A 22,130-nucleotide genomic window follows, 5' to 3' on the forward strand; every position below is an offset into this window, starting at 1 on the left:
ACCTTTTATTTTATTACTTCCGATGACCGGCAATGTAAACGTAGCTCTATCTTTCCTCTCACCACACTTAGATTTTAGATTTAATATTTAGATTTAGTTTGAACATTTATGTTCCAATTATAAACATTATGTATAGGAGGAAAAGAAGAGTAGAGACTTGAGATTTCAGCTTTGTATGTCTCCCCTATTCTTTAAACCCCTTTGGATAAATATACAGTATATATTTTTTTCAACTCCTTTATTGATAACGACATTGTCTCATTATTTTATTATTATCAACAAATCACACAAAAGACCCCGGTCAACACTGAATAAATATTCCTAGCAGGTCTTGTCTGTGTAAATACTTGATGAACATTATTAATGTTCGCTTACACGCTTACACACCTACTTTTACATTATATTTATGTATTTTTATTTATGTCGTGTGAATTAAATTGATTCTTCTTCATGAACGAAAACATACTTACAGGATACATCCACATTTATGCACCTACACATTAAATATACATTCACATATATATATTACATATATATATATATTTATAATATATATTTATTTTGTTAAATGGCAAAAAGGTCTCGTTCTTACTCTGTGAAGTGCCTCAAAACATGAGGAACAAAAATATGACACAGGTAAAAATATATATTTTTAAAATATACATAAGGACACAGAAATACAGAAATAAACAACTGTAGAAATATTGAAATAAATCAATTAAGAAATTTATAAATAAGTTTGTACATGTAAAAATAAGCTAATAAATGAATAAATAGTGTAAAAATGTATTAATAAAAAAATAAATGTATTTAGTAAATAAATAATTGTAGAAATAAGTAAATAAATAAACGTACAAATGAATGAATAAATAAATGTAGGACAAATCTTTTTCTTTGCAAACTATTTATTTCATTAAATTATTCATTTTTGAATCTATTTATTTTGACATACATCGAGACCAGGTATGTTGTGATTGGACACAAATACAAATAACAATGGATTTGAATTTAACTGGCGCCACTTCGCACCGTCACGTGACCCAGTCAGGAAGTGTAGCTGACTCATAACAACGGAAGACTTGCCTGAACTTATCTGTAAACAGCTAGTGTGTTAACACATTGGTCCTGTTACCTTGTAAACATGTCAGACATCTTGTTGAGGATTAAATCCAGCGTGCCGGAGAAGAAGAAGAAGACTCCTCTGTCCCAGTGTGAGCTGCAGAGGTGCGGGTTAAGAGGTACGGAGGATCGTTACCTTAGTAACGTAACGCAAGTCTGTAACTTCCGTGTCACTTAGTTCATTCACAGGTTTAAGCAGCTGTGTTTAAACTAGTTTAACCATCGTTAAGTTGTGTCTCCTTAATGCTCGTGTTCTATTCTTGTTTACATGTGTGTGAGCCAGTGTCGGTTACACACACAGGGTATGGTCAGTAGTGATGAAGTGTCACGTTGCTCTCAGGGATCCAGTTGAGGAGCTACCAGCTGGACGGAGTGCAGTGGCTGACCCAGTGTCTGCAAGGCCAGGAGGGATGCATCCTGGGAGATGAGATGGGTTTGGGTAAAACCTGTCAGGTGTGTGATCCATCAGTCACTTACTTAAGTATGAGTTGTCATAGTGATGCATGGCAATGTTTCTCTGTGTGTTTTTAAACCGAGATGAATAACAGGAAAACAGGTAATAAGGGTGTAAATATAATGTTTTATTTCATTGTAATATACTTTACCAGCTCTCTCCTCTTTAGTCTAAGTGCAGATGAAGAAAAATAAACGTACAGGCCTTTTTATCTCACAGGAGACATTTTGATTTGTCTGTAAGAAAAGTTAAGTTGCTGATTCATGACCGATGGCTTTGTTCTATTTAAATCATGACAGTGTGACGGTTAACCACCACACACAACAACAGGACGGTGTCAGTGAAGGAGTTCAGCCATCGTTATTTCATGTGTATTATTTTCATCTACTAAGACATGAAATGTCCTCTATAAAAAGGCTTATAAGTAAACCTGCCCTGATTCATAGGCCAAATATGACTCCACTATTTTATAAACAACACAAGTAGTTGATTTATCTTTTTGTCAATCAACAGAAAAACAATCAGCAACTATTTCATTCTTCAAGCAAATATTCCTGAAAACACAGTTCATTTGGATAGTTGTGATTGGCATTTTTCACTATGGTGATTAAAATAATCTGTACTTGTGTGTGTGTGTGTGTGTGTGTGTGTGTTGAGGAAGCTCTCTCTGAAACTGTGTGTGAATGAGTGAATGTGACCTGTAGTGTAAAGTGCTTTAAATCCCTCCATGTACCAACTAAAGCTATGGCTGGAGTAAATTAGTATTCACCTATTGTGTTGTAATCATCAAGAAAAGTATTTTTTTTGCATTTGTTGCTTGTACAGATAATCTGATCAATATTTCATGGACCTGTAGCTTGTTTAAAATAGCACAGGCACGTTTATCCCCTGACTGAAAAGATGTCTGGACTGTATGATGTATGTGACAAATTCATGATCATAATTTGTCCCTTCAGACGATCTCTCTGCTGGTGTACATGTCAGGAGCTCTTGGTAATCAAGGTCCGTTTTTAGTCCTGAGCCCACTCTCTGTCCTGGAGAACTGGAAAGAAGAGCTGGAACGGTACTGTCACATTTATCTGTAATTCTACATTATTTTTTAAATGTTATTTAAATTATGAATCTGTGTATAACACCATCAATCACAGACGACAGTCCCGACCACAGGTATCTGGATACGTTTTTCTCTTCAGGCTCTGAGCTTCAGCACAGTCAATTTCAAATGAAACAATGCACACACCACATTAAAATGCCAAGTCTTAGCTTTAATTTGAGTGTGTGCTGTACTGTATGTAAAATGAAAAATTCTCCACTTGTGTTTCTCCTGGTTGCAGCTTCGCCCCCTCTCTGACTGTGCTGTGTTACAAGGGCGACAAAGAGAGACGAGCGGAGCTTCAGAGAGGAACAAAGACACAGGACTTCCATGTTCTTCTCACAACATATGAGGTCAGTGGCTGTTTGGTGAAAACAAAATGACCTAAAGTTTCATCTGTATTCAAACTGACATGTTTTTTGTAATTTATTCTGTCATTTCCAGCTGTGTCTCAAAGATGCCTCATTCCTGAAACGGTGAGTGGGATCTGTTACACACTACCAGCAGGGATTTGAAATAAGAATTGGTTGCTTACCTGGTTGATAAATTTTGAACCAAGCAAATCCCGCATGAAACAGTTGTAAGAACATATAAATTAAATTAAATCATTGATGAATGTATTGTGCAGTAGACCTCAGCATTTAATATGTATAACAAACTAGAATGACAGACAGTAGAGCACATACCTCCGCCAAGGCCCTGCAGTCCCCTAAAATTTAACCAAGCTGCACTAAATTTCCCACACTCATAGATTTCAGTTCCCCAAATGTGCCTGATTTATTTAATCAAGCGCCATGAATCATTCCCTGAAAGTGAAAATGTTGAAAAGCGCCCTATCTCACAATGTTAAAGAAAGTAAAAAGATAAAACTGTGGCTCCGCCCCCTGATCTCGATCCACACTCAATTTCAATGGATGATCAATACCACATCCTTCCACCAAGTTTCGTGGAAATGCGTTCAGTTGTTTTTGTGTATCCTGCTTACCTTGGAGTTCATATGTGTAATATTACACAGGATGGACATGTAACTAACGTGTTATCACAACTTTTGTTCATCAAGATCCTGATTAAAACATGAATGTCATTATATGTGATGTTTTATTTAAAGCGATAAAGATGATGAACTTTCATGGTTTAACTCAGTGTGTCCATGCACCATCACATTCTGTTTCCCAGGTGGAAGTGGAAGGTGCTCGTGGTAGACGAAGCTCATCGATTAAAGAATCAGAACTCACTATTGCACACAACCCTGACAAAGGTACAGAGTCGACCTTTTGTCTCCTTATCTTCTCCACTATTCCCCCAGTTATTTCCCTGACAAGGTGATTGAGTTTTTTTCTGTGTTTCTTCCATAGTTTTCAGTGGAGTTCAGAGTCCTGCTGACAGGAACGCCCATTCAGAACAACCTGCAGGAGATCTACTCCCTGCTGACCTTCATTCAGCCCAGCATCTTCACCGCTGAGGAGGTTGATGTCTTCGTCAAGTCTTACTCAAATGTACTACATCAGCCTGCTCTTGGTATGATGCATATTTATCCTGTCACAATGTTTGTATTACATTCAGCAGAATTAGTTATCAGCTTGAAAAATATTTGTACTGTACTTGTGCATAGAGAATTCTGAACTTAATCAACACTGGTCTACTGTGTCGCTCTGTCTCTGTTTCCAGCTGCTGAGCTGCAGAGTGTCCTGGAGCCTTTCCTGCTTCGTAGAGTCAAGTCAGAGGTCGCTGTCGATCTGCCGAAGAAGACGGAGCTGCTGATGTACCATGGCATGTCGGCGCTGCAGAAGAAATGCTACAGAGCCATTCTGATGAAGGACCTGGGTAAGAGTTTGTGAATTGTAAATCCTGGTATGATGCTGCAGAATCTATGAATCATCATAAGCTGCTTTCAGAATGACAGGAGGGTCTGACTCTGTATGTTAGAATGCAAATATCTGAGTCAGTTGCTCTGGACTTTCTCTGGAGTTTCTCCTGTCAGCCCCCTAGTAAAAACGTGAGCTCATGGGAGGATAGAGCAGGAGATTATCTGCAGGATTCACCACGAGCAAGTGATGATGATTCTAACACGCAAAACTGAAAAACAACAGATAGCTCCACAGACATTTCCTGTTGTTGTGAACGCATCTGTCCCAGACAAGCTCCTGCTGCGTTGTTCATATGATAAAATCTGAAAATGACTGTAGAGCTTTCTGTCTTCTGAACCTGCGCTTTCAGAGGCTTTTGAAAATGAACAAGGAAACAAGAACCGGCTCATTAACATCTTGATGAACCTGAGAAAGTGTGTGGACCACCCGTACCTGTTTGATGGTGAGATGTGTGAAAGAGACAGATACTATTCATTGCAAATATAGAAGCATGATTTATACGTGAAGGGTTTCTTTTGTTCAGGGCTGGAGCCTGAGCCTTTTGAGATGGGAGAGCATCTTATCGAAGCCAGTGGGAAGCTTTGCCTCCTGGACAGCATGCTGACCTACCTACACAATGGGTATGTCCAGCTGCTTGTTATTTGTCTCCATCTGCTGGCAGTGTAGTCCAAGTCTGACTGCTGTAACTTTGATACCACATGAACTAGAGGCTGACACAATGTACTGATCTCTTGGAGCACTTCATTGTACTTGTTATATAGTTGAAGTTGCATATTCCCTGATAATTACTTGATAACATTTGTCTTGTTTGTGAGTGAAGAGGCCATCGGATCCTGCTGTTCTCTCAGATGACCAGGATGCTGGATATTCTTCAGGATTACCTGGAGTACAGAGGTGAACGAGCAGGCTGACTTGCTCTCATATTAATTCAAACCTCACTCTCATTGAAATTAAACTGTCTGATGTTGCAGTGATTTCAATTTTGCAAAAATGGAACATGTATCTCAATAGTCCAGTCCTTTTCTCAACCTGCTTGACCTCTAATTAATGTTTATAAGTTCACAGGCAACATCGTTCTTGAATCCACTTCCTGTTTTCCTCCACACACAAAATTGAGTTTGTTTTCTGTGCAGGTTACAGCTATGAACGTCTGGATGGGTCCGTCCGAGGGGAAGAACGAAATCTGGCAGTGAAGAACTTTAGCAGCAAAGATATATTTATCTTCCTCCTCAGCACTAAAGCAGGTGACTGAAGAATAATCTCTTGTTAATAATACCTTACCACAGGTTTGTAGATAACACAGTAAAGTCAGCAGGGACTGAGCTGCACTTGAAAGCTGCATATGTACCTCTACAGTTCTTGTAAGTAGCTGAGAGAGGAAAGGGGACTGATCACACAGAGATAAGAGCTGCCACAGGATGACACACTGCTGTGACTTAGAGCAGCTCTCACTTCTTCATGCTGATCACTTTCAGTGCATATTTCTGTAACATGTATAAATGCATTACTCCACCTGTAGAATGTATTGTAAGTAACAAGTGTGCACTGTTCTCAGACATGGTGCTCTGTCTTTGCAGGGGGAGTGGGCATGAACCTTACAGCTGCTGACACAGTTATTTTCATGGATAGTGACTTCAACCCTCAAAACGACCTGCAGGCTGCGGCTCGCTGCCATCGGATTGGTCAGAACAGGTGAGGTGTAAGAGATTGTCAGGGATTCAGGTGTTATCATGCCTGCAGGTGTTAAGGTGCAGAGATGAGGAGCGGGCTGCAGAGTTAGTCAGTTTGTTCATTATAACTTCTTCAACTTTATGCACCTGTTTTCACACGCAGTGGTACTCCCCAAAACCGGTAAAACAAAAATATGGGAACAAAACATTTAAACAAGTGGCAGGGAGTTAGGAAGAGGAGGGCATTTAACAAACAGGAAATGTTTAAGGAACGATACTTTTAAGATCCAGCGTTTTTTGAAACATTCTCTTAAGACCACGTTCGGACCTCCTGAGTGATCCGATCACAAGTGGTCAACAAGCTCCTTCTTTGAGCTGTGTCAACGCAAACTTGTCCTTGGCTGCACTAGATTCTGCACTAGATTCCCACAGTCCCTCCTGACTCTGCTCGACAGACAGACAAACATTGTCATTAGACACATCTGTTAACTCTGTAAAATGGTTAAAAGCAACATATTTTAGTCTTTGCAAACAGAAATGATTTACATGATTCATTTCTTGTAGAGCAGAGAAGTGAAATCCAATTACAAGTGGTCACAGGAGACACATTCAGGATACATTTTAATGTTGGGTGTGAATAGACAAACTTAGATCTCTCGGATCTCTCAGGATGGATTTAAATACCAGATATGAACAAGATTGAAAACTCTGGAGTCGCTCAGTCTCTGCCGGTTTGATATCAACCATTTTCTTCACATCCTCTCTCATAAATACCCTAACTAACCAACCTAAGTGAAGGGCAAAATCAAATTACTGGAGAACCCCTTTACTCTTTGATTGACTGTAACTCATTACAGACCTGTGAAAGTGATCCGCCTTCTGGCAAGACACACTGTGGAGGAATTAATGTACTCTCGAGCCGTGTCCAAGCTGCACCTCACCAAGGCTGTCATTGAAGGAGGTCGCTTCTCCTTACTGGATCAAGTTCAGTCAGCCGCTGCAGGACTCAAGGTTTGTGAACTTTGATCACCATGATCTCTTTTCTTTGAATCCTGCAGCCCCTATTTGCTGTGTTGACTTTTATACTAAACTCCTCCAGTTGTTCAAACCACTTCTTCTCGCTCATATTTCCTGCCCCACGTAGCTCAGTGAGATCGTGAAGTTTGGGGTAGATAAGCTTCTGTCAACAGAAGAGAGCTCTGTACAGGATGTGAAACTCAAGAAAATCCTCGGTCCAACGCGCAGCGGCCAGTGGGTGGATGATGAAGACTCCACCGCGCTCAAAGAAGATGAAGAAGAGGAGGAGGATGATGGCAGAAGCTCTGAATTTGACGGACAGAGTATGTTTTACCACTTCAAAGTCTCAAATCCTTCTGGCTTTATTTGTATGTGCAGAGCATTCAGTTAACCTGGTGGGAATCTCATTTCATATCTTGGTGTAAATGTTTCAGTTTTGTCCCCCTGAAAACATAACCACATATATAAACACGCCACATAATTACTGTAATCCACTTGGTTCATACAACTTACTCTGCTAGAGATGAACAATCCCACTCACCATTGTGCTGTCCCATCTTACAGACCACATGTACTACTTTGAGGGGAAAGACTACAGTAAGCTGCCCAGCGCTGATGACCACAACAGCTTTGAACGTTTGATGGAGGAGCAGCAGGCTGAGTTTGAGAGAACTGCGGGAGAGGGACGAGCTCTGCGACGCAAAACTGGAGTAAGAGTCTGTCTCCTTTACTTTCAACTGAGGGGGAAGTACACATTTTTAAATTGAAAACATTGAATCTTTTTAGTAGATAGAGAAGATATAGATACATTATCATGTTCACAGCTAAATGAATGCAGTCTGAATCTTATACAACAGTCCTGCACACATCCTCCCTTCCTGAAGTTTGCAATGTTCAGTCTTTTGTTTAAATTCATTTACAAAGGTGCTGGTTCATGTGTGATCAGTCATGTATGTTTTACTTACTGTGATTGATATCTGGGAATCAAAACTGTCTACAGATACATTTAACAGCACCCTACATGTATATCTGTTGTATTTTCTGTGTTGGTACCCAGGCTTTACTCTCAGTAGCTCTTGGGATTCCAACAAGGAAGAGGAAAACTCTGACTGAGGCTGAGCTGGAGCTGAGGGTGCAGAGGAGGCAGGAGGCTGCAGCCAAGAGAGCCAAAGTTCAGCAGGATATGAAGAAACAACAGCAAAAGGAAAAATACAAGAAAAAGTAAAAAATCTGTGAATCAACACCACTGTTTTTCATTGGATTTGGGGCCAAGCACAGAACAGTGCGAGGACTCCAACGTTCCCTTAAAGCTAGGCTTGGAAATTATGGAAAAGCTCTTAGCAGGCTACCGATTTCTTTACATCTTTGTCTGTGTCCTCTATGTGTATAGCTCCGCTTTTACATCCTGTCAAATGTTAATAGCGTAATCAACAGCACTCGGTCGGGTGAATCCTGTGGAGGATATCCTGCTGTTTTCTCACACGGGCTCATTTGGACATTCTCTGGAGTCTTTACTTGGGGGCTGGGCAGGAGAAATTGTGGTGAAAGTCCAGAGGCTCTCACGCTGACATTTGCTTCTCACATACAGCCCCTCCAGAGTTTAGTGCATGTCTGAAAGCAGCTTATGTCTCTCTGGTTTGCAAAGTCTCTGGTCATGTGCAGTGAGAGCACAGTGAGGGTGCACACAGGCAGGCAGGTTGGTAAGTGACAGACAGGCACGCCAGCGAATCATTTCTCAATTAGATAAACGGTGTTTCAGCAACAGCATACCAACCCAATTTTTATTTTTTGTCTTTGGACGCGCATGTATGAGGGCCTGAACCTGCTCAAACTCACAAACCTTTGCACACATCTGGTCCAGTCCAGTCTTTTATGGGTCTCACACATGTGCATGGCAGAAAGCCTCCCCCTAACAGTTTAAAATTCAAAGTCCCCTGCTTTACCTTTGCCCTACATGTCTGATATTTGGGAGACACATCTTTTAGGCCCAGACTTAAAACAAGGCTCTTGGCGCTATACCCTAAAACCAATAGGAAATCTGCCATTTTGAATTTATTGGTTGAATAATTTCCAACGCCTCCCAGGGCATTCATACAATTGACTTCAGATGTTGTCAGTCTAACCTAAAGAAGTTTGTCAGCAGGTCTTGTAGGTGTAGGTTTGGTGTTTTTGAGATGAAACAGGAAGCACTTTATAATTGGCCTGTACATGGTTAAATCTCTACCAGACTTCACATGTCTGTTAAGAGTCTCGGTCTTAACACATCTACATGACAATTTTGAGTCTCAGTCACAGCGCCACCTAGTGGCATCAGGAAATGACGGCTTTTACACTTTGTTGTCGTCCTTCAGATCTGGTCAGAAAAACTTTGATGATGCTTCATCGTGATTATTGTGAAAATTTAAAAATTGTAACTTGACTTTACATTCAGGTCATGTGTAATGATGAGTCCAGCCTGGGAAAATATGTACAGGCCAATTTTGAAACATGATCATAGCGCCTACTTCTGGCAAATAAGAAGTTATAAGCTGTAGACCAGCCGGTTCCTGAGTTTTCATCGAACAGTGTTGTTTCACTGCTAGTGCTGACTTGAATACACACCGTAATCTAGAAACTGTTGTAACTCAGCCCCACATCATTAGAACTCTTTGAAATTTCACGTTTAATACGAGTACAGGCCTGAAGACATCGACAGGCCAAATTTCAGTGTTGGTCATAGCGCCACCTACTGGGAACAGGAACTGACAAACTCTCCTGGCAGGTTCATCAGATGTGGTCAGAGTAATTCTAAAACTCTGCCAAAGTTTTTTCAACGAAACGCCATTGCCATGACAACGCCTAGCTTGTTTGAAAATCCACCAATTTTGGCACAGACTTCAGAGTGCCTAAGATGTCTAATTTGATGGGGTTGTTTGGTATTTGGGTGTGGAAAAACGCCTCACTACAGATATAGCCAATTTCTTAGTCATTCAGTTTCTGGCAGACTTTGGCCATGTTTTTCTTGCATGAGTTAATATTTGTGTACAGACAATTTATCAGTTTGCACTAAAAGAGTCTTGCGGTATTGATACTTCTCTATGGCTCAGGAGCATCTCTCTCTTATTTCTCCATTTATATAGCATCACTATTTTAGAAAAAAAAATCCATAACTCAGTCGCTCCTTCGTGCATAATCCAAAGGTCTTTGTGTCGTTCCACAGTAAGGACACGACATCTGCACCTCCCCTTGAAATGCACAAAGGTGCGAGGGCCCTTCAATGCTGCTTGCAACTTGGTGTTTTTCTTAATCCTGCAGAATGGCATGGTGGGAGTCGTGTGGCTACAGATCACTGTGCCTGCAGTCTGTGGACAGTGAAGAAGAGGAGGAGGAGGAGGAGGAGGAGGAGGATGATGCCAGCTTATGTTCCACAGACTCTGACAGCACGGCTATCCACTATGTTCTGGGGGATGTTACTCATCCACATGCTGCTCAGGGAGACGCCATCATTGTCCACTGTGTTGGTGAGATATCTGAGTTACCATAGCAACATGCCAGTTTGTACGACATACTGATTAATTTAAATGTTCTCTGGTCAGTCTTGTATTAATCAAAGTAATGATGTGTAGATGACTCAGGGTGGTGGGGCAAGGGAGGCTTGTTTACCGCTCTGGAGCTGAGATCTGATGAACCACGGAAGCGGTATGAGTTGGCAGGCAAGATGAAGGGTGAGATTGGCCCCGCTTACAAAGAAAATGAAGACTCGTACCATTTTCACTTTTGGTCTCTGGTTGAGAATGAAGCAGACAATCTAAAGTGTGAACATGTTATTTGTCTTAGATTTGGATATTGGCAACGTTCTGCTCTTCCCCATCGATGACAAACAGTCCAGATTGGACGGCCAGGATCAAGTAGGTTCTTTTTAAACGAAACCCACGATGCATTACATTACATTTCATTTGCATTAAGACCGCATACAACTGTGCTGCCTGGAAATGCATGCTTGTTTCATGGTAGAAGCTGCCTCTTTGCAGTGGTAGTGATCAACATTAGGGTTTGGGTTTACGTGTGGTTACAGGATTGTGAAATTGTGGTAGCAAGTGAAGAAACTGACTGATCATAAGATTAAACTTTAAATTGTGTCAACCTCCTTCCTTGTGTCCTCAGTTGGCCCTGATAGTGTCACAGCAGAGAGACAAAGCCAACAACTTGTCTGGGATCCTCCTGACGGCTCTGGACGAAGGTCTGAAGAAGATTTATGCTGCAGCCAAAAGACTCAAGGGTACAGTAAAGCACTGAATCTTCAAACACTTTGACAAGTACACCTTTAAAGTGACAAAACATTTTAGCGTCATGTCATCCATGCTAAAATAACATCCTGATTTTCCACTAACTTTTGTTAGACTTTTGTTCTGGAAAGTTTACTCTTTCTAAGTTCTACTCATTTATGAAAAAACTAATTTTGAGAAAGAAATACCGGTAAGAATATAGTTCAGTACTTTTTATTGGAAACTAATATTTACTGCACAAGACTGGGCAGGAGAGAGCCCGACGTTAGCTCTAATGACACGGTGCAGTGATCATGTTCCAGCATGTTGTGTTTATTCAGTAGAACTCCACAGATGAGAATAGGCAACTTGTGAAGTAAACACCTAAATGTACAGTTTGGATGTTTACTTGCCATTAGTATGAAAGAAGACGTTATGGAACCTCAAAATTGACCAGTGCACGAACGAACAATGTCTAAGCCTCACCTTAAGGCTCCAGTGTTGTATTATTGTTAGACTTGACTGACAAGATATGCAGGACATGCTGTGTGTTATCGTGACGACACGTGAGAGAGCGCAGAACATTAGTGCAAACACAATTACTGAGGAACAGCACACAAGAGAGGAATTTGATATTCCTCTTGTTGAGCTGCACAGTAGAGGAACTGATTAGAACACCGTGCACAGAAGTTAGCTTCACCTCTCAATGTTTTTCAAGTTGGTGATGCAAACCTGCACATTTCTCTACCGTCAGTCACCCCACCTGTAGGTCAACTTGAGTGGAACTCAAACATTAGAAATTCAGGAGGTTGCAGTAAACATTCAAGCTAACCCGTCATCACACTCACTCTGCCCTCTTTGTCTTTTTCCCCTCAAAGCAAGCGTTCATCTTCCTCGCATCGGTCACTCCACCAAAGGGTTCAACTGGTACGGCACGGAGCGACTCATCCGGAAACACTTGGCCTCCAGGGGCATCCCCACGTTCATGTATCCTTTAACGGTTTCAGCAGATATTTCTCAGAGTCTTATCTATCGAAAAGTTTGGACTCATTTCTCCTGAATGTGACTCTGACAGATACTATCACAGCAAAGCTTCCAAGAATACCGCTACACCTCAGCCATCCACCTCTGCCACCTTGACATCGACATCCTGCCCTGAACCAAAGCTGTGTAACCCCAACAGGTTGACTAGTGAAACAGAAGCAGACACTCCTGGCCCCTCAGCTCCTGTTGGGAGCCCCGGCCCCACAGATCTCCCCAGTTTCATGTCGGGAGTCCATGTGTTTTTCTACAACCTCCCTGCATCAGAGAGAAAGAGGCTGGCCCGGTACCTTTTCACATATCCTTTCTGACAGGATGCTTTCTTCAGTTTGTTCTCACAGTCAAAGGGTTTTTAAAGCAAAAATGTATAAGCAGGAGACATGTTTACGTAGAGTTTTGTGGGGAGGGAAGGGTAACGAGTGAAATAGAGTCAGTTGTTATTACAATATAGTGTGAAAATGTCACTACTCCTTAACTACATTGCACTTATGATGGCGATGAGGAGGACATGATGAGTCCAGAGGTCACTCACATAGTTGCAGAGGTGGAGAATAGCATCCACTCAAAGGTCAGTAGCATTTTGAGGTTTACTGATCATATTCTGATCTCTGTCCTCCTCTCACTGAGCTCTTTATTTGAAACACCACACTTAAACTAAGGCTACATCCACACTACTACATTTTAGATTTAAAAAGCATCACTGTTGCTGCATCTATCATTTTCAAGTGGCTAAAATGAAAGTTTGGAAATGCTGCTGGCTCCATTTTAGTTTAAAAACTGCTGGTTGTGTTAAAGTCTGGACGGGCAGAAGCATCAGCTCCTGAGAGGTTCTTATCAGTCACGGCTTGAATTCCAGTGATGAAAGCAAAGTCTTGTTGACACTTACTCTCAGTCACACTTCCACCTCTTCTGTCGCTCTAGGAAAATTAATCTCTCATCGTTCTTTTTACCCCTGTGGTTTCAAGCAACCGACTGAAGGGTAGACAGTCTGCTTCCTGTTTACACGACACGCACATGCACAGTGAACAAGTGTTTTTTGTGTTATCATGGACACAGATTATTACTGATGCAGAGCTAAAACACTCATGTGGACAGAGACCGTATCAGTTTTAAATCACTGTTTTAAACCACATTAGCCTCAGAACTCATGGATTCAGCGAGATGTTGGAAGATGTTCCTTTGAGATTCTGCTTCATGTTGACATAATTACATCATTTCTGCCAAAAACGTTACAAGACTGTTTCAAGCAGATGTAATAAGATGGCTGCAGGATTGATTTGTTTTATTTTACTGTGTGAACCAGGAGCTCCAGGATCTGGTGCGTCACTACACGCAGGCGGTGCCCGTGCAGAAGGCTTGGCTCGACTCCTGCTTCTCCAAACAACGAAAAGTCAACACTGAGCAGTTCACACACCTGCTCAGATAACACTATGATTCAGTGTTTCATCTCTTTTTTATGATCAATTTGTCTAAATCATGAATGAACTCGGCTTGCTGCTTTAAAATGTGCGAATGCTTTATAGTTACACAAAAGTTTATAACGATTGATGTATAAATGAAAGAAGCAGTAAATAAACAAACACCGCTGTGCCACTGCTGCTGTGTTGGTTTGTGTTGACATTTCTGCCAGGATACATTCAGAGTCTAGGAAAATTAATCAACTATTGTTTGTGTAATGAATCCACAGTTGGGGGGGCATTTAGAAATTTGGGGTGGGCACCTTTTCCCACAGTAGACTTAGTGTTGAGCGTTTTTCCAAGTTTGAAAGAACTTGTCACAATAGAAAATTCAACCAAGCTGTGGTATAATAATAATTATAATAATAATTCTTTCAATCAGAGAGACGACATGACTGTAAGAACAAAGCCTAATGTAGAATTTACAAATGTGCCCATGTGTGAAATTGTTCAAAGTAAGACTTTTCAGTGGTGCTAGTGCTGCCCACTCCTCTGATAAGCTTACTTCTCTTTTAAAATCTTAACCTATTCATGTGCAGATACTTTTGAATCATTTTGAGTGCACTTCTATGTACAGTGGTAATGTTTAAGAATTTACATAGTAGCACATTAAACGTCAATTAATTGCGAATGACTACATCAATTGTAGCACTTTCTAAACAGGTACGTTAACTTTATACTGAATGAGCGCTGATAAACGTTGGCAAAATGTCAAATGCTAAATACTGTTGGTAACAGCTTGCTAGCCATTTATCTAGTAAAATAAAACAACTACCAGCAACGATACCTATTTAACACAACACTACAACAAACTATACAAACATTTTTGACAAAAACAAGCTTTAATAAGAAGAAGAATTCTAATTAGAATACTAATATGCTTCCCCTGTCACATATGATTAGTCTACAAATGCTCTGCATGGAGAATGAACTCAGGGAGCAGCCTCATTCGGACTTACGCTGTCCAACTGGAGCTGGGTATCACCACTGATTTCCCAAAAATGATTTGACTCTGATTAACAATGTTTCGATTTGACATCCCATTTGATTCGATTCAATATCGATTCAGTTAAGAATACCAATTTTGATTGGATATGAAAGATATTCTCAGAAAATTAAAGCTGTAAACTGTGCAACTCACTTGGTGCATTATTAAAAATAGTAAGGTAGACCTGTCACGATAGGTTGTCCCAGAAATTATTGTAATAAATGATATTGTTGTCATCATTTTGAAACCATTTCATACCACTGATATAATGATAATATCATAGCATGATAATAAGAACCATAACAAAGATCAATCAACTTTTAATTCTTGAATTAGAATTGAAAACATGAAAATAGGTTTGCAGCCTGCCACCAACTAGTGACACCAAACTTTTCTACGCCTAAACACACATGCAGGTGATAGGCTACGGTGAGGACGCTTTGAACTATGTCGTGAATGGACAATCCTGCAATTAAACACAACACTGAAGAAAGATTTTTAATGATACAGGAGTAATTAATTTAAAATATGTTAAAAAACAAGTTCAACAGCCTGGTTTGCTTCAGTACATGGACAAACTCTGATGACCTGGAGACAATGGCCTGGATGTCCTCTGAGTAGAGTTTTGGTTTTTCGACAGCACCTGAAGGCAGCAGCAAATTATTTCCCCCATGGGGGACCTGAGTGTGTGTGTGTGTGTGTGTGTCTGTGAGTTTCTGAGAGTGTGTGTGTGGTGTGTGTGTGCGTGTGCAAGTGTGTGTGTAAATGTGTGTGTGTGATTATGTGTGTTTGTGTGAGAGTGTGTTAGTGTGTAAGTGTGTGTGTGTAAGTGGGTGCTTGTGTGTGTGTGTCTGTGTGTGTGTATGTGTGTGTGTGTGTGTGTGTGTGAGTCTTTGATTCTGAGAGTGTGTGTGTGTGTGAGTGTGACTCACATGACTCTTCCCTGTGTCCAACCAGCAATTCAGAAATCAGCACATTCTGACGGGGGCGAATGAAATAAACCGGATTGGCAGATTCAAATGGCACAGAATCAAGTTGACCAATTGGGTGGCCTTTGATTTTGTCCCCATAAGGAACATAAAATACACACAAATATAGAGGTCCCCACATCGACATTAATACCTGTAAACACACGCACAGTAGATGAAAGGTGGAGTTAGTGAGAGGGGGGCGGTGTTAGAGAGAGGGGCGGTGCATCGCTGAGGGAAACCACTGAACAAACTCACCTTCCGCGTCTATGTTTTTCACTTTTCCTGAGGACTCGACTAAAACATGAACAACTGCTAATTATTTGACGTTGATGGTGAAAAACCAAACCCTGTGTGTGTGTGGAGGAGGTGAACCCGCAGCAGAGCTGAGCACGCACGGTAGGATGACACTCACACAACCATGTACCTGTGGCAACTGTGTTATATCTGACCTGTCTCTTACAACACATTCATTTGAACTTTTACAAACTATTTCTGTGTAATAAAAGCACAGCAAATTTAATTTACAGTCGTGAATTCATATTATCAAGTCAATATTGATAATTCTCATGATAAATGCCACATTATGATTTCTTAATGTGTAAAGACTGGTTTATTTTGCTCCTGACCAAAGTAATACGAAGGATACATTCGTAGAAACATTTAAAAATAAGTTGAAGGAGAAAACTAATACAAATAAAGTAGATGGATCTGTGTAAAATAATACAATTGAAATAGATGTAAAACAATGATGGCATGACTTTGTAAAATAGTGGAGTTTAGGGCACTTGTGAATGAAAATGTTTTCAGTCTTATTTTAAAAGCTGCACTGGAGGGAGCTGTCCTCAGACCGTCAGACAGTTGGTTCCTGTGCTGTGCTGCACAGTGAGCATCACGACCAGAGAATCCTTTTCACTTAGATAAACGATGTGTCATAGGCAATATATGGATATGTATGGAACTTTGTTTTATTGCCATTAAATTACATTGCGATAATTGCTGTTTTATCACCCAGCCATATATGAGCATTTTCACTATCTGGATGTGTGACTGCTGTCAGCGGACAGGGAGAATATAGCTTTTCCTGTCTGTTAACAAACAAGTCATTACTCAGAAATCCAGAGGCACTTTTTTATTTTCGGGAAGTTTTGTGGTTTTCCACCTGAGGCTTGTTTCTGTGTGTCAAGAGGCATCTTGTTTCTCAGTCCCACACATGGGTTCATTTATCTCCTGAATATTAATCACCAAAGATTTTGAGAAAAGTCCCCTGTGTGGGAGACACGCTGTCGTACACGTGAACGTGTTCCCATTCAGACCAGCAGCAGACGACTGGGTTAGGTTAAATACCAATGTGAAGAGGATGGAGACAGATTAAAGGGAAAAGGCTGAAAAATGAGGGGGAAACACAACACATGCAGGTGCATTGCATGGTAGAATAATTCATGAACAGCCGGTCGTGCTCTGTGGCAGCTGTAAAAATGCTGAATAGGTGCAGTAGATTCCGATTTTGGATCGAGACGACGAGAGGAAAAGATCTGAGTGACTTGCCACGCGCGACACTTAAGCTCCAGTTTCAAAGCGTGGCTGGCGTTTGAACAGGAACAGTGGCTGAAGTGACACAACAGAGGAGCAGCTCAGGTGACTGAGAGTGTCGGAACAGGATGCGATCAGACTGCATCAGCAAGATCAGCCACACACAGAGGGTTATTATTGTACAGCTGCAGCGTACATATACAACCCTCAATACACAGATGGAGGCCCATTTCAGTTCACCGGTGTAAAAACCACACTGGCACTGATCAATAGAGATGTGGAAAAGTACGTGATGCGGTCCGATGAGTCATCCTCCACCATATTCTCTCCCCGTGGGTGGGTGCATGTTTGGTGTACACCAAAAGAACAACTGAAGTTATGACACATATAGTGTTGGGCCCCTATGATGAAAGATTCCATCCTGAATGGAGGGGTCTCTTCCACGCCACAGGTCAGTAGAGGTCATGGAATGATCGGATGGGTATGAAAGTAACGTGAATCACTCGCTGTGGACTTCACCATCACCAGATTTTAACCCAACTGAACATTGATATGTTTCAGCACCGTCATCAACACACCGAACGAATGGAATACCTTTCAGAGGAATGGTGTTGTAGTTTGTGCACTTGCAATCAGATATTTCTCTTCAGTCATTTTTATCACTCTGTTCTTCTTTTCTTTGACAGATTTTTAGATGCAGCTTAAATCAAACACACATGGATGCCAGGAGGAAGATATCCTATGATGCTGCCGTCTTCAGTTCACTCGGCTTCAGCACCAAATAGGTGAGTGTGATAACCAATGTGGGGAAAGACAGAAGAAAGCACCATGCACCACCCATCTTTCTACGGCAGTATGCGTATGTACAGATGCAGTTTGAACTCCCTGCAGTAGAAATCACACTTTGATAAGAAATGATAAAGAACAGAGCAAACTGTTAAACAGGCATCAGGCGTTAAGTAGCAGCTCCACAGTTCAACAATCCTTTACGTTCGTTGAACGACAGATTCTTTACGCTATTTTAACAACTGACACTTCACGTTAGTTGGAAGACAGATTCTTTACGTTAGTTGAACGACTGATTATTTATGTTAATTTAACAACTGACACTTCACGTTAGTTGAACGACAGATCGTCTACATTATAATGTGATGAAGTTTCTTTGTCTGTCACAGTCACGTCAGTCACCTGAGCAGATACAAAAGCTGCCATTACAACACGCCTGAAGAAGACGATGAGACCATGAGCATCAAGGAGCAAGAAGTCAGGGTTGTCACCATGATGGACTCCACCTCAAAACATGATGGCCAGCGCCCTCTAGCAGAGCACGCCACCTTCGCTGACGACTCCCTGTTCAGCAGACAGAGTCTGGACACAGAGCACGAACACTTACACAACCACAGACCTCTGTCTGTGCCCGGCCCGAGCTATTTCTCCTACCGGCATCCTCACAGTTTGCCGGCTGGGTACAATCAGCCCACTCCGTTTCCCAGCCAGGTTGAAGGGCAGTGGTCGCACCCGAGCTGCGCCAGCAGCTGCTCGGTGTATCCCAACAGCCTGTCGTCGTACACTGGCCAGAAAGATTACTCCAACTTCTCTGGAGAGAGCTGCCACTCCAGGTACAAGTGCACCACTATGAGCAGCCTAGAGCAGCCGCTCTCATTACGCTCCAACCCGCCTTCGGCCGACTTGCGTCACCACACCTTGTCTCCGTACGCATGCTCGCCGCAGGGAGCAGCCTGCTGCGCTCAGTGCCATGTAGACACCTTTACCAGGGGGATCATGGTCCACAAACCCCCCGGACCCCAGTACCACCCAGGGCACAGCCCGTACTGTGAGTGTTGATGTGTTTATCAGCCCTGACACAGACTCATCCTGTGTGTCAGCTACAGAGAATAAGACAAGCAGTAACTTAGTCATCTTTTTTTAATCATGCTACAGTATCACACGATGAAAACCCATGAATTCTGAATTTTCTGCTTCAGATCCGGGTGACTGCAGACTTCAAGGAGTTGGACACACACAGACGTGAGACGCTTTTTCATTATTATTATAAGTCTGCCTCACACAGACATATCGGAGTTCCACAGTACATTCTGCATCTTTCTTACTCTAATTAAAAATGTTCTTTCAGTGGCCACAACTCTCCAGCTAAAGAGAAGCACCCTCCTTACAGCACACTGCTGTCTCTGGAGCAGAGTGAGTGTCAACATCGGCACATGATCACATGACTGATCGAGCTGCCGTCAACTCCTTTAACTTACTTGCTCTTGTTTCTGTCGAACGCAGGGAGGGTGTTTGTCACCTACGAAGCTGACAACGACAAGCACGTCAATGAGGTCATCAACTTTGTCGCCCTGCTGCGACACAACGGCTTTGATACGCATGTATGCTCAGGAGCTGTTCAGTAAAGATTGTTAGATGTGCCGGCTGCGTGTTAACCTCCTGATGTCTGTTTGTTTCAGATTGACATTTTTGAGCAGCAGTTCAGGAGCATAAGCAAGATCGACTTCATGGAGCGATACCTCAGTGAGGTAAAAACCGCCAGATTAATCTATTAATCTTATCTAAGTGATAAGAAAAAGATAAACCGCTAGAAACTGTTTTGATGTTAAAATGTGGCACTCTTGGGAAGGTGTTGCTTCACCATTAAATTTCTTTCTGCAAGAGGGAACATGTTTCAAGAGTAAAGTTTGGCAGGAAGAGTAAGAGCAACTCACTGACACGTAGAACTGTTGATAAGCCGTCGTGTTGTTGTCCCCTATGCAGAAAGAATACCTGATCATCATCATCATCAGTCCCAAGTACTACGAGACCGTGACAGCTTCCCCTGTCAGCCTGGAGAACGACGAAAGGACCTTCAACACCGTCTACATACACAAACAGGTCAGAGTCCACAGTCACATGAAAACTTAAAAAAATAAGTTGCTTTCTTGTGATTTTTATTTCTGTTTTTTTTCTGTGTTTGTTGTTCAGCTCCAAAATGAGTTCATTCAGAATGGAAGCAAGAATTTCAGGTTCATTCCCATTTTGTTCCCCGGGGCTAAAAAGGTTAGTTTTTATGCCGTGTGACAGGAGTAAACTCTCATGTGCCCTGGCTCCGTTTACTGCTGTGAAACACATACCACACACATGCACGCAACCACAGTAACATGTCATGAGGGCTTTGTTGTGATATAATTAAACCTCAACCGTTTCACAAACTGCTCGCTGTGCCGTGTGTTTTGTTTCTGTGATCACAGTGTCACATCCCCAACTGGCTTCAAAACACCAACGTGTACGCTTGGCCACGTGACAGGGACGACATTCTGCGGCGGCTCATGAGGGTCGAGAAGTATAACCCACCTCCGATCGGGGAGCTGCCAACCATTGTTTCCATCCCCATATAGAGACCTCGGACCTGGACTGAAATCCAAAACTTTCTCTCTCGACAGCTCCAGGTCATTTTTCCAGGGGAGTGGGGATCCATCATAAATGTACAGGATTGTTTTTTTTATTTTACTATGTGACTGTGTAGATTGTATATTGTTGTAATGTGTCGGGTGCTGTGTGAACTTTTCTCCTGGGATGTGTTGCAGAAGTGTAATTAGTTCTTTTAGAGTCCTTGCAGAAAGTGTAAAATTGAGACTTTTAACAAGCTTCTTTGTCTTTGTTTGTTTCTTTGTCATTTGAAGAAATGTTTGAATGAAAGATTTGTTTTTATGTTTTATTGGGACGCACACTCGCTCATGTGCTACTAATAAATCCAGAAATCTCTGTATTTCTGTCTGTCGTTTGATTTTCTTGACATCAAGTCATCTGATCGACTGTAAACTTGACAGCTGTGTCGCTGGTGACCCTGAAAAGTGCAGCGTTGTCTGTGATGCTCTTTTGGACGAGCCATTCTCGAGACCGATAGATGACACCACAGAGGATTTTTATGTTCCCATGTTTAATGGACAAAAACATAATTACTAGTATAATTTAATTTAGACGAGATCTGAGGTATGAAATAGTAAGATGATTGTATATAACAGTCGTTCAGTAGGGCCTTTTTATTTGATATGTAAACATTGCCCACCCCTCCTCCCCCGGTACACACTGCCTCACAGATAACGATGAGATTACATCGTTCTTATTGCGGTTGTTGCTTGAAGAGAAAAATAAACAACGCAGTGTTCAAAAATAACTTTTTATGGCATCTACTGCATGGTACATGTTTGAAGAGAAGACAGATGTGTCTTCTATGAGTGTTTTAAATTTGACACCCTGCTATAGTAAAAAACATCACAACTATATATTTTCTTTTGTCCAAGTCAAATCTTGAATCCTGATCAGAACAAGATTATTTCAGTCAGACAACTCACGGTCAAACTTTTATTGCAGCAGTAGAACAGGTTTAGTGTTTGATGTCTAGGCTCCAACTTAATCACTCCCCCATATGATTACACAGGAATGATGGGAGTGATGAGCAAATACTTGTAACCCCCCCTTGGATCCTACAGGTGGATGCTGGGGGCTGAAGCAACTGGTAGCAATACTGCAGCAGCAATGCGAGCAAAGGGGATGATGGGAAATTTCTCTGCTTAAATAGACCACCTGATAAGGTGGGTGCGCATTATAGATGGTTGTGGTGAGTGAGGTATGTCACAGGATGTATGTCACATGATTGGAGCAGCGCAGCTCGAGTTGGCTGCCT

At 41.6% G+C, this 22,130-nt stretch overlaps 2 protein-coding genes across 2 annotated transcripts; both read left to right on the forward strand.

Annotated features, from left to right (window-relative positions):
* Positions 1-1,040: 1,040 nt before the first annotated feature.
* On the forward strand, positions 1,041-14,104 carry chd1l (chromodomain helicase DNA binding protein 1-like). The gene is made up of 25 exons (XM_035177344.1): positions 1,041-1,238; positions 1,460-1,572; positions 2,530-2,636; positions 2,908-3,019; positions 3,111-3,142; positions 3,843-3,924; positions 4,022-4,184; positions 4,335-4,490; positions 4,884-4,976; positions 5,058-5,154; positions 5,355-5,428; positions 5,668-5,778; positions 6,112-6,226; positions 7,062-7,215; positions 7,349-7,544; positions 7,786-7,931; positions 8,279-8,442; positions 10,516-10,721; positions 10,827-10,925; positions 11,038-11,108; positions 11,365-11,479; positions 12,344-12,452; positions 12,541-12,804; positions 12,993-13,074; positions 13,810-14,104. The coding sequence occupies exons 1-25, from the start codon at positions 1,142-1,144 to the stop codon at positions 13,930-13,932; spliced, it is 3,081 nt and encodes a 1,026-aa protein (XP_035033235.1). The 5' UTR covers positions 1,041-1,141; the 3' UTR covers positions 13,933-14,104.
* Positions 14,105-16,143: 2,039 nt separating this feature from the next.
* On the forward strand, positions 16,144-21,212 carry traf3ip2l (TRAF3 interacting protein 2-like). The gene is made up of 10 exons (XM_035175685.2): positions 16,144-16,318; positions 18,139-18,237; positions 18,628-19,286; positions 19,438-19,480; positions 19,587-19,651; positions 19,742-19,839; positions 19,918-19,986; positions 20,222-20,338; positions 20,429-20,503; positions 20,695-21,212. Exons 2-10 carry the CDS (start codon positions 18,173-18,175, stop codon positions 20,839-20,841), a joined length of 1,338 nt encoding a protein of 445 aa, XP_035031576.1. The 5' UTR covers positions 16,144-16,318; positions 18,139-18,172; the 3' UTR covers positions 20,842-21,212.
* Positions 21,213-22,130: the final 918 nt, after the last annotated feature.

The sequence above is a fragment of the Hippoglossus stenolepis genome, chromosome 14 (genome assembly GCF_022539355.2).
Source record: "Hippoglossus stenolepis isolate QCI-W04-F060 chromosome 14, HSTE1.2, whole genome shotgun sequence".
NCBI lineage: Eukaryota > Metazoa > Chordata > Actinopteri > Pleuronectiformes > Pleuronectidae > Hippoglossus > Hippoglossus stenolepis.

Coding starts and splice junctions, on each gene's coding strand:
- chd1l (XM_035177344.1), top strand. CDS start 1,142: ATGTCAGACATCTTGTTGAGGATTAAATCCAGCGTGCCGGAGAAGAAG. Junction 7,545..7,785: donor CTCTGAATTTGACGGACAGA/GTATGTTTTACC, acceptor CCCATCTTACAG/ACCACATGTACTACTTTGAG. Junction 12,805..12,992: donor CTGGCCCGGTACCTTTTCAC/ATATCCTTTCTG, acceptor ACTACATTGCAC/TTATGATGGCGATGAGGAGG.
- traf3ip2l (XM_035175685.2), top strand. CDS start 18,173: ATGCCAGGAGGAAGATATCCTATGATGCTGCCGTCTTCAGTTCACTCG. Junction 19,287..19,437: donor CCCAGGGCACAGCCCGTACT/GTGAGTGTTGAT, acceptor TTTCTGCTTCAG/ATCCGGGTGACTGCAGACTT. Junction 20,504..20,694: donor TGTTCCCCGGGGCTAAAAAG/GTTAGTTTTTAT, acceptor CTGTGATCACAG/TGTCACATCCCCAACTGGCT.